Raw genomic sequence first — 13,258 nt, 5'->3', positions numbered from 1 at the left:
TCTTTCTCTATTTCATTATCAATACATTTGCAAAAATGTCTAAAAACATGTTTTCACTTTGTCATTATGAGGTGTTGTGATGTCATTATGAGGTATTGTGTGTAGATGGGTGAGAAAAAAATCTATTGACTAGGCTATAACATAGACAGAAGAGTTGGCTATGTCATATAGCTACAGATCTGGGACCAGGCTATAACATAGAGAGAAGAGTTGGCTATGTCACATAGCTATAGATCTGGGACCAGGCTATAACATAGAGAGAAGAGTTGGCTATGTCACATAGCTACAGATCTGGTACCAGGCTGTAACATAGAGAGAAGAGTTGGCTATGTCACATAGCTACAGATCTGGGACCAGGCTATAACATAGAGAGAAGAGTTGGCTATGTCACATAGCTACAGATCTGGGACCAGGCTATAACATAGAGAGAAGAGGTGGCTATGTCACATAGCTACAGATCTGGGACCAGCCTAATCCTAAAGCTTTGCACTCTCTAGATACTGAATGTGTCCTAAACATAGAAGCCCCTTTGTGCCTTTGGCTCATTACATTTAGTTCCAGGATTCAGTGAAATGCCATGAATCCATTAGATATTGTGTGGAGACTTGTGTCCATGAGTCAAACTGTTCGTTTCCAGCCACAACATTATAAATAGCTGAAAAGTTGATATGTGTATAATGCCACCAGGTTTCTCCTCTCCTCTCCTCTCCTCTCCTCTCCTCTCCTCTCCTCTCCTCTCCTCTCCTCTCCTCTCCTCTCCTCTCCTCTCCTCTCCTCTCCTCTCTCCTCCCCTCCCCTCCCCTCTCCTCTCCTCTCCTCTCACAATGAGAAGCCATTTATATTCTCCCCAGTGAAATTATAGATAAACAGCAATGTTTTAATGATTGGAGCTACTTGTCTATCCTTGTAATTACATCAGTCAAAGTGGCAGGGGCTGGTAGATTACATCGTCCGAGAACCAGGAAAACATTAGCATTGAAATGATTAATTCGTCTTATCACAGCTCGCACAATACAATTCATATTTTAGTCACTACGCTCTGGCAATATTAATGACCCAGTGTTTACAGCAGTGACAGAACACTAGATTCTAGTTTCTAAATGACTCTTATTGTGTAATATTAGTTGACCCAGTGTTTACAGCAGTGACAGAACACTAGATTCTAGTTTCTAAATGACTCTTATTGTATAATATTAGTTGACCCAGTGTTTACAGCAGTGACAGAACACTAGATTCTAGTTTCTAAATGACTCTTATTGTATAATATTAGTTGACCCAGTGTTTACAGCAGTGACAGAACACTAGATTCTAGTTTCTAAATGACTCTTATTGTATAATATTAGTTGACCCAGTGTTTACAGCAGTGACAGAACACTAGATTCTAGTTTCTAAATGACTCTTATTGTATAATATTAGTTGACCCAGTGTTTACAGCAGTGACAGAACACTAGATTCTAGTTTCTAACTGACTCTTATTGTGTAATATTTTTGGACTGACTTTGTGATTAATTTGATCCATAATAATTACAACATAGATTCTAGTTTCTAAATAGACTTTATTGTCTAATATTAGTTGAGACCAGTGTTTACCAGTGACAGAACACTAGATTCTAGTTTCTAAATGACTCTTATTGATAGGAGACTAGAGCAGTGTTTACAGCAGTGACAGAACACTAGATTCTAGTTTCTAAATGACCAGTTCCAGATTGTATAATATTAGTTGACCCAGTGTTTCCAGACTGACAGAACAGTCTAGTAGAAGGAGACTTAGTTTGGACAGATTAATTTGAGATAATAATTAACTAGTAGTTGAGTCTAGGAGACCGGTGTCCAGACTAGAGCAGTCTAGTTGAGACCAGTGTCCAGACTAGAGCAGTCTAGTAGAGAGGAGACCAGTGTCCAGACTAGAGCAGTCTAGTAGAGAGGAGACCAGTGTCCAGACTAGAGCAGTCTTGTAGAGAGGAGACTGGTGTCCAGACTAGAGCAGTCTAGTAGAGAGGAGACTGGTGTCCAGACTAGAGCAGTCTAGTAGAGAGGAGACCAGTGTCCAGACTAGAGCAGTCTAGTAGAGAGGAGACCAGTGTCCAGACTAGAGACCAGTGTCTAGAGCAGTAGAGAGGAGACCAGTGTCCAGACTAGAGCAGTCTAGTAGAGAGGAGACCAGTGTCCAGACTAGAGCAGTCTAGTAGAGAGGAGACCAGTGTCCAGACTAGAGCAGTCTAGTAGAGAGGAGACTGGTGTCCAGACTAGAGCAGTCTAGTAGAGAGGAGACCAGTGTCCAGACTAGAGCAGTCTAGTAGAGAGGAGACCAGTGTCCAGACTAGAGCAGTCTTGTAGAGAGGAGACCAGTGTCCAGACTAGAGCAGTCTAGTAGAGAGGAGACTGGTGTCCAGACTAGAGCAGTCTAGTAGAGAGGAGACTGATGTCCAGACTAGAGCATCTAGTAGAGAGGAGACCGGTGTCCAGACTAGAGCAGTCTAGTATCACTGCTTTAAGGTAGCTGGTGACTGACAAGAGGTGTGTGTGTCTCTGTGTGTCTATGTGTGTGTCTTTCTGTGTGTGTGTGTGTCTGTGTCTCTCTGTCTCTGTATGTGTGTGTATATGTGTGTATGTTTATGTGTGTGTGTCTCTCTTTGTTTGTCTCGATCTATTCACCAATATGTGTGATGCGTGTGTTTGTGTGCGTTTATGTCTGTGTGTGTATCTCTCACTGTGTTTGTGTGTGTGTGTGTGTGTGTGTGTGTGTGTGTGTGTGTAGTGCCAGTGTTTAAGGGAGCTGTCAGGAGTTTCATAATGAATGTTCATCTGAAGGAAGCTCCACTGACAGCCTTAGCAGCAGGAAGGTGAAAACAACACAATACACTTTTTACAGAGCTTTGTTTATGCATCAGGTTTTCTCTACTTGGGTGGATGAGCTGACTTCAATACAACAGAAACTGAACTTAGTTATTTTCCTATAGATCCTGTTAAATTACACGGTTAAATTAAAGTGTTCTAATTCCTAATTGATAAAGATGAATTTAACGGTCAGTTGAGTGAAAACTCCATAGATGCGGTAAAGAGGTCAAGCAAACTCAACCAAAACAATGGAATTGTCATGGAAACGCCTGGGGAAAGTCCGTGTGGCAAGATCTCAAGTCTCCTCATTTCCCCCCAGCAACATGATCCTACATTTAGCTGATTGGTTATATGTGTATTTGACACTATGTTCAGGTGAAGATCAGAGTATAATGCTGGTATGGAGGTCGACCCCAACACATGTTCATGTCATCGTCACCAATCAACTGCATTACAGTTAAAAACTACTTTGACTACCACCACCGATTTCTGTACGTTAGCTATGCTACTATGCTAACCAGCTTATACGAACAGGAGTTAGCATTTAGCAGTCACTTCTTCTAAACCTGAAAAGGGACAACTTTTACATGTTATTCAGCGAAAACAGCCAAATATATCCAAATTGGACTTAAGCAACCACGATGTGGGCCTGTTACAATACATAAATCATGACGGATTTGATAGAATATCCATTTTATTCAGATCACATTTGTTGAATGTGCGCCAGTCCGCATTACATTGACTCCTTCACCTCATCTATAGCTCTCAGTTAGCATACATAGCATACAATTACCTGTCAGTCAAAAAACATTTCTCAGCATGCATCAATCAATCAAAGGTATTTATAAAGCTTCTACAGAAACCCAACCTAAAACCCCAGACAGCAAGCAATGCAGATGTAGAGGCATGGGTTACCTACTGCACTACAGCCATGCTAAGTGTTGTGATCCAACTCAGAGCCACAGATATCCACGTACTGATTATTCTGGTTCTGATCCAGTTGAGGAACAGGTGCATGGATAAAAGACTGCTAACAGTCCCAGACCCAAACGCTGGGCTACACTACTCTAATGACAGGTCTGGAACCAGTGTTCGGGCTCAGACAGGGATGTGGCTGTTGAGAGGTGTTATGCATGGCAGGTCTGAGAGCAGTATTAGTGGTCTGTTGAGAGGTGTTATGCATGGCAGGTCTGAGAGCAGTATTAGTGGTCTGTTGAGAGGTGTTATGCATGGCAGGTCTGAGAGCAGTATTAGTGGTCTGTTGAGAGGTGTTATGCATGGCAGGTCTGAGAGCAGTATTAGTGGTCTGTTGAGAGGTGTTATGCATGGCAGGTCTGAGAGCAGCATTAGTGGTCTGTTGAGAGGTGTTATGCATGGCAGGTCTGAGAGCAGTATTAGTGGTCTGTTGAGAGGTATTATGCATGGCAGGTCTGAGAGCAGTATTAGTGGTCTGTTGAGAGGTGTTATGCATGGCAGGTCTGAGAGCAGTATTAGTGGTCTGTTGAGAGGTGTTATGCATGGCAGGTCTGAGAGCAGTATTAGTGGTCTGTTGAGAGGTGTTATGCATGGCAGGTCTGAGAGCAGTATTAGTGGTCTGTTGAGAGGTGTTATGCATGGCAGGTCTGAGAGCAGTATTAGTGGTCTGTTGAGAGGTGTTATGCATGGCAGGTCTGAGAGCAGTATTAGTGGTCTGTTGAGAGGTGTTATGCATGGCAGGTCTGAGAGCAGCATTAGTGGTCTGTTGAGAGGTGTTATGCATGGCAGGTCTGAGAGCAGCATTAGTGGTCTGTTGAGAGGTGTTATGCATGGCAGGTCTGAGAGCAGTATTAGTGGTCTGTTGAGAGGTGTTATGCATGGCAGGTCTGAGAGCAGTATTAGTGGTCTGTTGAGAGGTGTTATGCATGGCAGGTCTGAGAGCAGTATTAGTGGTCTGTTGAGAGGTGTTATGCATGGCAGGTCTGAGAGCAGCATTAGTGGTCTGTTGACAGGTGTTATGCATGGCAGGTCTGAGAGCAGTATTAGTGGTCTGTTGACAGGTGTTATGCATGGCAGGTCTGAGAGCAGCATTAGTGGTCTGTTGACAGGTGTTATGCATGGCAGGTCTGAGAGCAGTATTAGTGGTCTGTTGAGAGGTGTAATTACAGAGGGTAATTGGTGTCATTCCCACTGTCACGGCCGGCTGCCTCTCATCGTGGTGGACAGGACCCCTGTCATATGTAGTTAACAGCCTGAGGCGTCGAGCCCACACACACACACACACACACACACAGCCGCGGGTCCCTCACATATGCACACACACACGCACACGCACACGCGCACACACACACACACACACACACACACACACACACACACACACACACCGCCGCAGGCAACCCTCTCACATATGCAGTGACAGACAGTGGGACCCCTCAGCGTTGTGAAGTCAAGCTCTTTATTCATTCTTAACAGACTGCGGCAAAATAGTTATCATATGATTGATGGGTTAAATCAGGGTCAGCTCTCAATGGTGATTAAACATACATTCTGACAGACTACACATTGACAGTCAGTCAGAGAACTCTTTCAGGTGAATATTATTATATACCAGCCAGGTAGTGTTCTTCCTGTTCACACCACTCCATGTGATATAGTGTTATCTGTAGCGTAGCTCTAATCAGTTATGTCTAGTTATTTCTGTAGTAGTTTAACATAGAGAGAGAGATGTCTAGTCTCTCTGGTTCTCATTGGTTCTAATAACAATCAGCTGCTTTTCATTTTCCTCTGACATTATTAAGGAATAATTCTCTCTCTCTCTCTCTCTCTCTGTGCCTCTCTCTCTCTCTCTGTGCCTCTCTCTCTCTCTGTGCCTCTCTCTCTAAGTCTCTCTCTCTCTCACACATCTACCTGTGAGTTTTTTTAGAGGAACATTTTTGATTTTTGAAGTTTTGATTTTCCACTTTTCTGCCAAGTAAGAGAAGAGCGTTTCTCTTTCTTCCCTGGTTACCTGAGGGACATGACCAGGCTGTCTGTTAAGCATCTTAGACGTCAAAGAATCACATGTTTTCAAAATGTTTTCAGACCATCAAATTGAGCCAAACAGGATTTTCTACTTTCCACATCTCTTTTTAATCTGGGGCCAGTTGAAGGGATTGGAAGATTGAGGTACAGAGCGGCATGTACACACACACACACACACACACACACAGACACACACACCCACACCCACACACACACACACTAGCTGACTACTGTATAGAGAGAGGGGTTGAATGGAGTGTGTGTGTGTGTTATCAGTGTAGTTATCGTCCTCTTCTTGTCCCCATCCAGAACGTGATGAGTGTACGACAGGTCTTCACAGCTGTGATGAAAATGCCATCTGTTTCAACACGGTGGGGGGCCACAGCTGCTCCTGTAAACCAGGCTATGTAGGCAACGGGACAGTCTGCAGAGGTGAGACACACACACGTATACATACCCACTTTACACTCTCAGGATACGCACACATGTACACACACTCGCGCATTTAAGTACACACCTGCGGTTGACGCACACACTCGCGCGCACACACACACACACACACACACACACACACACACACACACACACACACACACACACACACACACACACACACACACACACACACAGCCTTCCTGTGTCTATCTGTCTCTTTACAGACACTTTAACATCTATTTGATTTTTTTCAGGGGCCCAACGTTGCCCTGGGAACAGATCATTCCCAAATCAACATGGCATTTTCAATACAACAGACACTTCAAGATACAGCCGTTACAGATACACTACATTTCAACAACACCTGTCTTTGCATCCACCAAATCAGTGTTTCCCAAATAGTATCATCTGTCCTGTTACTGTATGTCTAGGAAGGATCCAACATAGCATCATCTGTCCTGTTACTGTATGTCTACGAAGGACCCAACATAGCATCATCTGTCCTGTTACTGTATGTCTAGGAAGGATCCAACATAGCATCATCTGTCCTGTTACCTGTATGTCTAGGAAGGATCCAACATAGCATCATCTGTCCTGTTACTGTATGTCTAGGAAGGATCCAACATAGCATCATCTGTCCTGTTACTGTATGTCTAGGAAGGATCCAACATAGCAACATCTGTCCTGTTACTGTATATCTAGGAAGGATACAACATAGCATCATCTGTCCTGTTACTGTATGTCTAGGAAGGATCCAACATAGCATCATCTGTCCTGTTACTGTATTTCTAGGAAGGATCCAACATAGCATCATCTGTCCTGTTACTGTATGTCTAGGAAGGATCCAACATAGCATCATCTGTCCTGTTACTGTATGTCTAGGAAGGATCCAACATAGCATCATCTGTCCTGTTACTGTATGTCTAGGAAGGATCCAACATAGCATCATCTGTCCTGTTACTGTATGTCTAGGAAGGATCCAACATAGCATCATCTGTCCTGTTACTGTATGTCTAGGAAGGATCCAACATAGCATCATCTGTCCTGTTACTGTATGTCTAGGAAGGATCCAACATAGCATCATCTGTCCTGTTACTGTATGTCTAGGAAGGATTCAGCATAACATCATCTGTCCTGTCCGAGACTAATTTCTCCCTCCTATGTCCCCCCCAGCTTTGTGTGATGGTTTGTGCCAGAACGGAGGATCCTGTGTAAACCCGGACACCTGTATCTGTCAACAGGGGTTCACTGGGAAGAGATGTGAGACAGGTAAGAACACAGGTGGGGGAGGAAGAGGGATTCAGGGGGAGGTGGGGGAGTTAGGAATAGATGGGGAGATAGGGGGAGTTAGGGTTATGTGAGGAAGGAAGGAAGGAAGGAAGGAAGGAAGGAAGGAAGGAAGGAAGGAAGGAAGGAAGGAAGGAAGGAAGGAAGGAAGGAAGGAAGGAAGGAAGGGGGAGTTAGGAATAGATGGGGGACGAAGGGGGAGTTAGGGTGAGGGAGGGAGGAAGAGGGATTCAGGGGGAGGTGGGGGAGGAAGAGGGAGTTAGGGGTAGAATAGGAAGGCAGGGAGAGTTAGGGGTAGAATAGGAAGGCAGGGAGAGTTAGGGGTAGAATAGGAAGGCAGGGAGAGTTAGGGGTAGAATAGGAAGGCAGGGAGAGTTAGGGGTAGAATAGGAAGGCAGGGAGAGTTAGGGGTAGAATAGGAAGGCAGGGAGAGTTAGGGGTAGAATAGGAAGGCAGTGAGAGTTAGGGGTAGAATAGGAAGGGAGTTAGGGGTAGAATAGGAAGGCAGGGGAGTTAGGGGTAGAATAGGAAGGCAGGGAGAGTTAGGGGGAAGAGGGGTAGCTAGGGGGAGGATGGGTAGCTAGGGAGTTAGGATGAGGAGGGTAGCTAGGGGAGTTAGGGAGAAGGGGTAGCTAGGGGGTTAGGGGGAGGGGTAGCTAGGGGAGTTAGGGGAGAAGGGGCAGGCAGGGGAGTTAGGGGGAGGAGGGGTAGCTAGGGGGGTTAGGGGGAGAAGGGGTAGCTAGGGGGTTAGGGGGAGGAGGAGTAGAATAGGAAGGCAGGGGGAGTTAGGGGTAGAATAGGAAGGCAGGGAGAGTTAGGGGTAGAATAGGAAGGCAGGGAGAGTTAGTGGTAGAATAGGAAGGCAGGAGAGTTAGGGGTAGAATAGGAAGGCAGGGAGAGTTAGGGGTAGAATAGGAAGGCAGGGAGAGTTAGGGGTAGAATAGGAAGGCAGTGAGAGTTAGGGGTAGAATAGGAAGGCAGGAGAGTTAGGGGTAGAATAGGAAGGCAGGGAGAGTTAGGGGTAGAATAGGAAGGCAGGGAGAGTTAGGGGTAGAATAGGAAGGCAGGGAGAGTTAGGGGTAGAATAGGAAGGCAGGGAGAGTTAGGGGTAGAATAGGAAGGCAGGGAGAGTTAGGGTAGAATAGGAAGGCAGGAGAGTTAGGGGTAGAATAGGAAGGCAGGGAGAGTTAGGGGTAGAATAGGAAGGCAGGGGAGTTAGGGGTAGAAAAGGAAGGCAGGGGAGTTAGGGGAGAATAGGAAGGCAGGGGAGTTAGGGAGATTGGGCAGGCAGGGAGAGTTAGTGGTAGATTGGGCAGGCAGGGAGAGTTAGGGGTAGAATAGGAAGGCAGGGAGAGTTAGGGGTAGAATAGGAAGGCAGGGCGAGTTAGGGGTAGATTGGGCAGGCAGGGAGAGTTAGGGGTAGATTGGGCAGGCAGGGAGAGTTAGGGGTAGAATAGGAAGGCAGGGAGAGTTAGGGGTAGAATAGGAAGGCAGGGGAGTTAGGGGTAGATTGGGCAGGCAGGGAGAGTTAGGGGTAGAATAGGAAGGCAGGGATAGTTAGGGGGAAGAGGGGTAGCTAGGGGAGTTAGGGAGGATGGGTAGCTAGGGGAGTTAGGATGAGGAGGGGCAGGCAGGGGGAGTTAGGTGGAGGAGTGGTTAGTCTCACACAGCTCTTAACAGGACATCTGTCTGTGCATTTCACCACCATTAGTGATACTGCAAACACCCACACGCCTCAATGTGTGACTGGCAGAACAAAAGAGAGAAGCGGAGATGGAGAGAGAGAGGAGAGGAGGAGAGAGGAGGAGAGAGAGAGGAGGAGAGGAGAGTGGAGAGGGAGAGGGGAGAGGGAGGAGGGGAGAGGGGAGGAGAGAGAGAGAGGAGGAGAGAGGGAGAGAGAGAGAGGAGGCAGAGAGAGAGAGAGGAGAGAGAGGAGAGAGAGAGAGAGAGAGCAGAGAGGAGAGAGGAGGAGAGATAGAGAGAAGCATCAGGAGAGTTAGTGTTAGAGAGAATGAATGAGAAAGAGACATGCAAAGAGAGACAGACAGAGAGAGAGAGAGAGCAGGGGGAGGGGGGAGGAGATGGAGAGTGAGAGAGGAGAGAGAGAGAGAATGAATGAGAGAGAGAGAGACATGCAGAGAGATAGAGAGATAGAGACAGGCAGAGAGACAGACAGAGATAGAGACAGGCAGAGAGACAGACAGAGAGAGAGAGCACGGGGAGCGGGGAGGAGACAGCTGGTATGGACTGTATGTTCTCAGAGTTAGAGAGCGGGGGAGAGGAGGAGAGGAGGCAGCTTATGGACTGTATGTTCTCAGAGTTAGCAGGCAGGGGGGAGAGGAGGAGAGGAGACAGCTGGTATGGACTGTATGTTCTCAGAGTTAGAGAGCGGGGGGAGGAGGAGAGGAGACAGCTGGTATGGACTGTATGTTCTCAGAGTTAGAGCGGGGGAGAGGAGGAGAGAGACAGCTGGTATGGACTGATGGAGAGAGAGCAGGGGGGGGAGGAGAGGAGACAGCTGGTATGGACTGTATGTTCTCAGAGTTAGAGAGCGGGGGAGAGAGGAGGAGAGGAGACAGCTGGTATGGACTGTATGTTCTCAGAGTTAGAGAGCGGGGGGAGAGGAGGAGAGAGACAGCTGGTATGGACTGTATGTTCTCAGAGTTAGAGAGTGGGGGAGAGGAGGAGAGGAGACAGCTGGTATGGACTGTATGTTCTCAGAGTTAGAGAGTGGGGGGAGAGAGGAGGAGGAGACAGCTGGTATGGACTGTATGTTCTCAGAGTTAGAGAGAGAGAGGGGAGAGGGAGGAGACAGCTGGTATGGACTGATGCAGGGGGAGAGGAGAGAGAGGAGACAGCTGGTATGGACTGTATGTTCTCAGAAAGAGAGTGGGGGAGAGAGGAGGCAGCTGGTATGGACTGTATGTTCTCAGAAAGAGAGTGGGGAGAGAGGAGGAGAGGAGACAGCTGGTATGGACTGTATGTTCTCAGAGAGAGAGAGCAGGGGGAGAGGAGGAGAGGAGACAGCTGGTATGGACTGTATGTTCTCAGAAGAGAGTGGGGGAGAGAGGAGGAGAGGAGGCAGCTGGTATGGACTGTATGTTCTCAGAGTTAGAGAGCGGGGGAGAGGAGGAGAGGAGACAGCTGGTATGGACTGTATGTTCTCAGAGTTAGAGAGCGGGGGAGAGGAGGAGAGGAGACAGCTGGTATGGACTGTATGTTCTCAGAGTTAGAGAGCGGGGGGAGGAGGAGAGGAGACAGCTGGTATGGACTGTATGTTCTCAGAGTTAGAGAGCGGGGAGAGGAGGAGAGGAGACAGCTGGTATGGACTGTATGTTCTCAGAGTTAGAGAGCGGGGGAGAGGAGGAGAGGAGACAGCTGGTATGGACTGTATGTTCTCAGAGTTAGAGAGCGGGGAGAGGAGGAGGAGGAGACAGCTGGTATGGACTGTATGTTCTCAGAGTTAGAGAGTGGGGGAGAGGAGGAGAGGAGACAGCTGGTATGGACTGTATGTTCTCAGAGTTAGAGAGCGGGGGAGAGGGGAGGAGACAGCTGGTATGGACTGTATGTTCTCAGAGAGAGAGAGAGCAGGGGGAGAGGAGGAGAGGAGACAGCTGGTATGGACTGTATGTTCTCAGAAAGAGAGTGGGGGAGAGGGAGGCAGCTGGTATGGACTGTATGTTCTCAGAAAGAGAGTGGGGAGAGAGGAGGAGAGGAGACAGCTGGTATGGACTGTATGTTCTCAGAGAGAGAGAGAGCAGGGGGAGAGGAGGAGAGGAGACAGCTGGTATGGACTGTATGTTCTCAGAAAAGAGAGTGGGGAGAGAGGAGGAGAGGAGGCAGCTGGTATGGACTGTATGTTCTCAGAGTTAGAGAGCGGGGGGAGAGGAGGAGAGGAGACAGCTGGTATGGACTGTATGTTCTCAGAGTTAGAGAGCGGGGGAGAGGAGGAGAGGAGACAGCTGGTATGGACTGTATGTTCTCAGAGTTAGAGAGCGGGGGAGAGGAGGAGAGGAGACAGCTGGTATGGACTGTATGTTCTCAGAGTTAGAGAGCGGGGGAGAGGAGGAGAGGAGACAGCTGGTATGGACTGTATGTTCTCAGAAAGAGAGTGGGGGAGAGAGGAGAGAGGAGACAGCTGGTATGGACTGTATATTCTCAGAAAGAGAGTGGGGAGAGAGGAGGAGAGGAGACAGCTGGTATGGACTGTATGTTCTCAGAGTTAGAGAGTGGGGGAGAGGAGGAGAGGAGACAGCTGGTATGGACTGTATGTTCTCAGAGTTAGAGAGTGGGGGGAGAGGAGGAGAGGAGACAGCTGGTATGGACTGTATGTTCTCAGAGTTAGAGAGCGGGGGGAGCGGGGAGGAGACAGCTGGTATGGACTGTATGTTCTCAGAGAGAGAGAGAGCAGGGGGAGAGGAGGAGAGGAGACAGCTGGTATGGACTGTATGTTCTCAGAAAGAGAGTGGGGGAGAGAGGAGGCAGCTGGTATGGACTGTATGTTCTCAGAAAGAGAGTGGGGGAGAGAGGAGGAGAGGAGACAGCTGGTATGGACTGTATGTTCTCAGAGAGAGAGGGGGAGAGAGGAGGAGAGGAGGCAGCTGGTATGGACTGTATGTTCTCAGAGAGAGAGTGGGGGAGAGAGGAGGAGAGGAGGCAGCTGGTATGGACTGTATGTTCTCAGAAAGAGAGTGGGGGAGAGAGGAGGAGTGGAGACAGCTGGTATGGACTGTATGTTCTCAGAGAGAGAGCAGGGGGAGAGGAGGAGAGGAGACAGCTGGTATGGACTGTATGTTCTCAGAAAGAGAGTGGGGGAGAGAGGAGGAGAGGAGACAGCTGGTATGGCCTGTATGTTCTCAGAGTTAGAGAGCGGGGGGAGAGGAGGAGAGGAGACAGCTGGTATGGACTGTATGTTCTCAGAGTTAGAGAGCGGGGGAGAGGAGGAGAGGAGACAGCTGGTATGGACTGTATGTTCTCAGAGTTAGAGAGCGGGGGAGAGGAGGAGAGGAGACAGCTGGTATGGACTGTATGTTCTCAGAGTTAGAGAGCGGGGGGAGAGGAGGAGAGGAGACAGCTGGTATGGACTGTATGTTCTCAGAGAGAGAGAGCAGGGGGAGAGGAGGAGAGGAGACAGCTGGTATGGACTGTATGTTCTCAGAAAGAGAGTGGGGGGAGAGGAGGAGAGGAGGCAGCTGGTATGGACTGTATGTTCTCAGAAAGAGAGTGGGGGAGAGAGGAGGAGAGGAGACAGCTGGTATGGACTGTATGTTCTCAGAGAGAGAGTGGGGGGGAGGAGGAGAGAGGAGGCAGCTGGTATGGACTGTATGTTCTCAGAGAGAGTGGGGGGAGAGGAGGGAGAGGAGACAGCTGGTATGGACTGTATGTTCTCAGAGAGAGAGAGAGTGGGGGAGAGAGGAGGAGAGGAGACAGCTGGTATGGACTGTATGTTCTCAGAAAGAGAGTGGGGGAGAGGAGGAGAGGAGACAGCTGGTATGGACTGTATGTTCTCAGAAAGAGAGTGGGGAGAGAGGAGGAGAGGAGACAGCTGGTATGGACTGTATGTTCTCAGAAAGAGAGTGGAGGAGAGGAGACAGCTGGTATGGACTGTATGTTCTCAGAAAGAGAGTGGGGGAGAGAGGAGGAGAGGAGGCAGCTGGTATGGACTGTATGTTCTCAGAGAGAGAGAGCAGGGAGAGAG

General features: G+C 48.2%; 1 protein-coding gene across 1 annotated transcript in view; it reads left to right on the top strand.

Moving 5' to 3' along the window:
- The window catches only part of nell2b (neural EGFL like 2b), a 202,341-nt gene that overhangs the window by 143,579 nt on the left and 45,504 nt on the right, over nt 1–13,258 (top strand). The window contains 2 exon segments of the mRNA XM_065021366.1: nt 6,148–6,270; nt 7,447–7,542. Coding sequence (XP_064877438.1) covers nt 6,148–6,270; nt 7,447–7,542 — 219 coding nt within the window.

This window comes from Oncorhynchus nerka, linkage group LG8 (assembly GCF_034236695.1).
Source record: "Oncorhynchus nerka isolate Pitt River linkage group LG8, Oner_Uvic_2.0, whole genome shotgun sequence".
Classification (NCBI taxonomy): domain Eukaryota; kingdom Metazoa; phylum Chordata; class Actinopteri; order Salmoniformes; family Salmonidae; genus Oncorhynchus; species Oncorhynchus nerka.
Note: the sequence above shows the minus strand (reverse complement) of the source record. Positions and strands in the feature narration are given on the sequence as shown.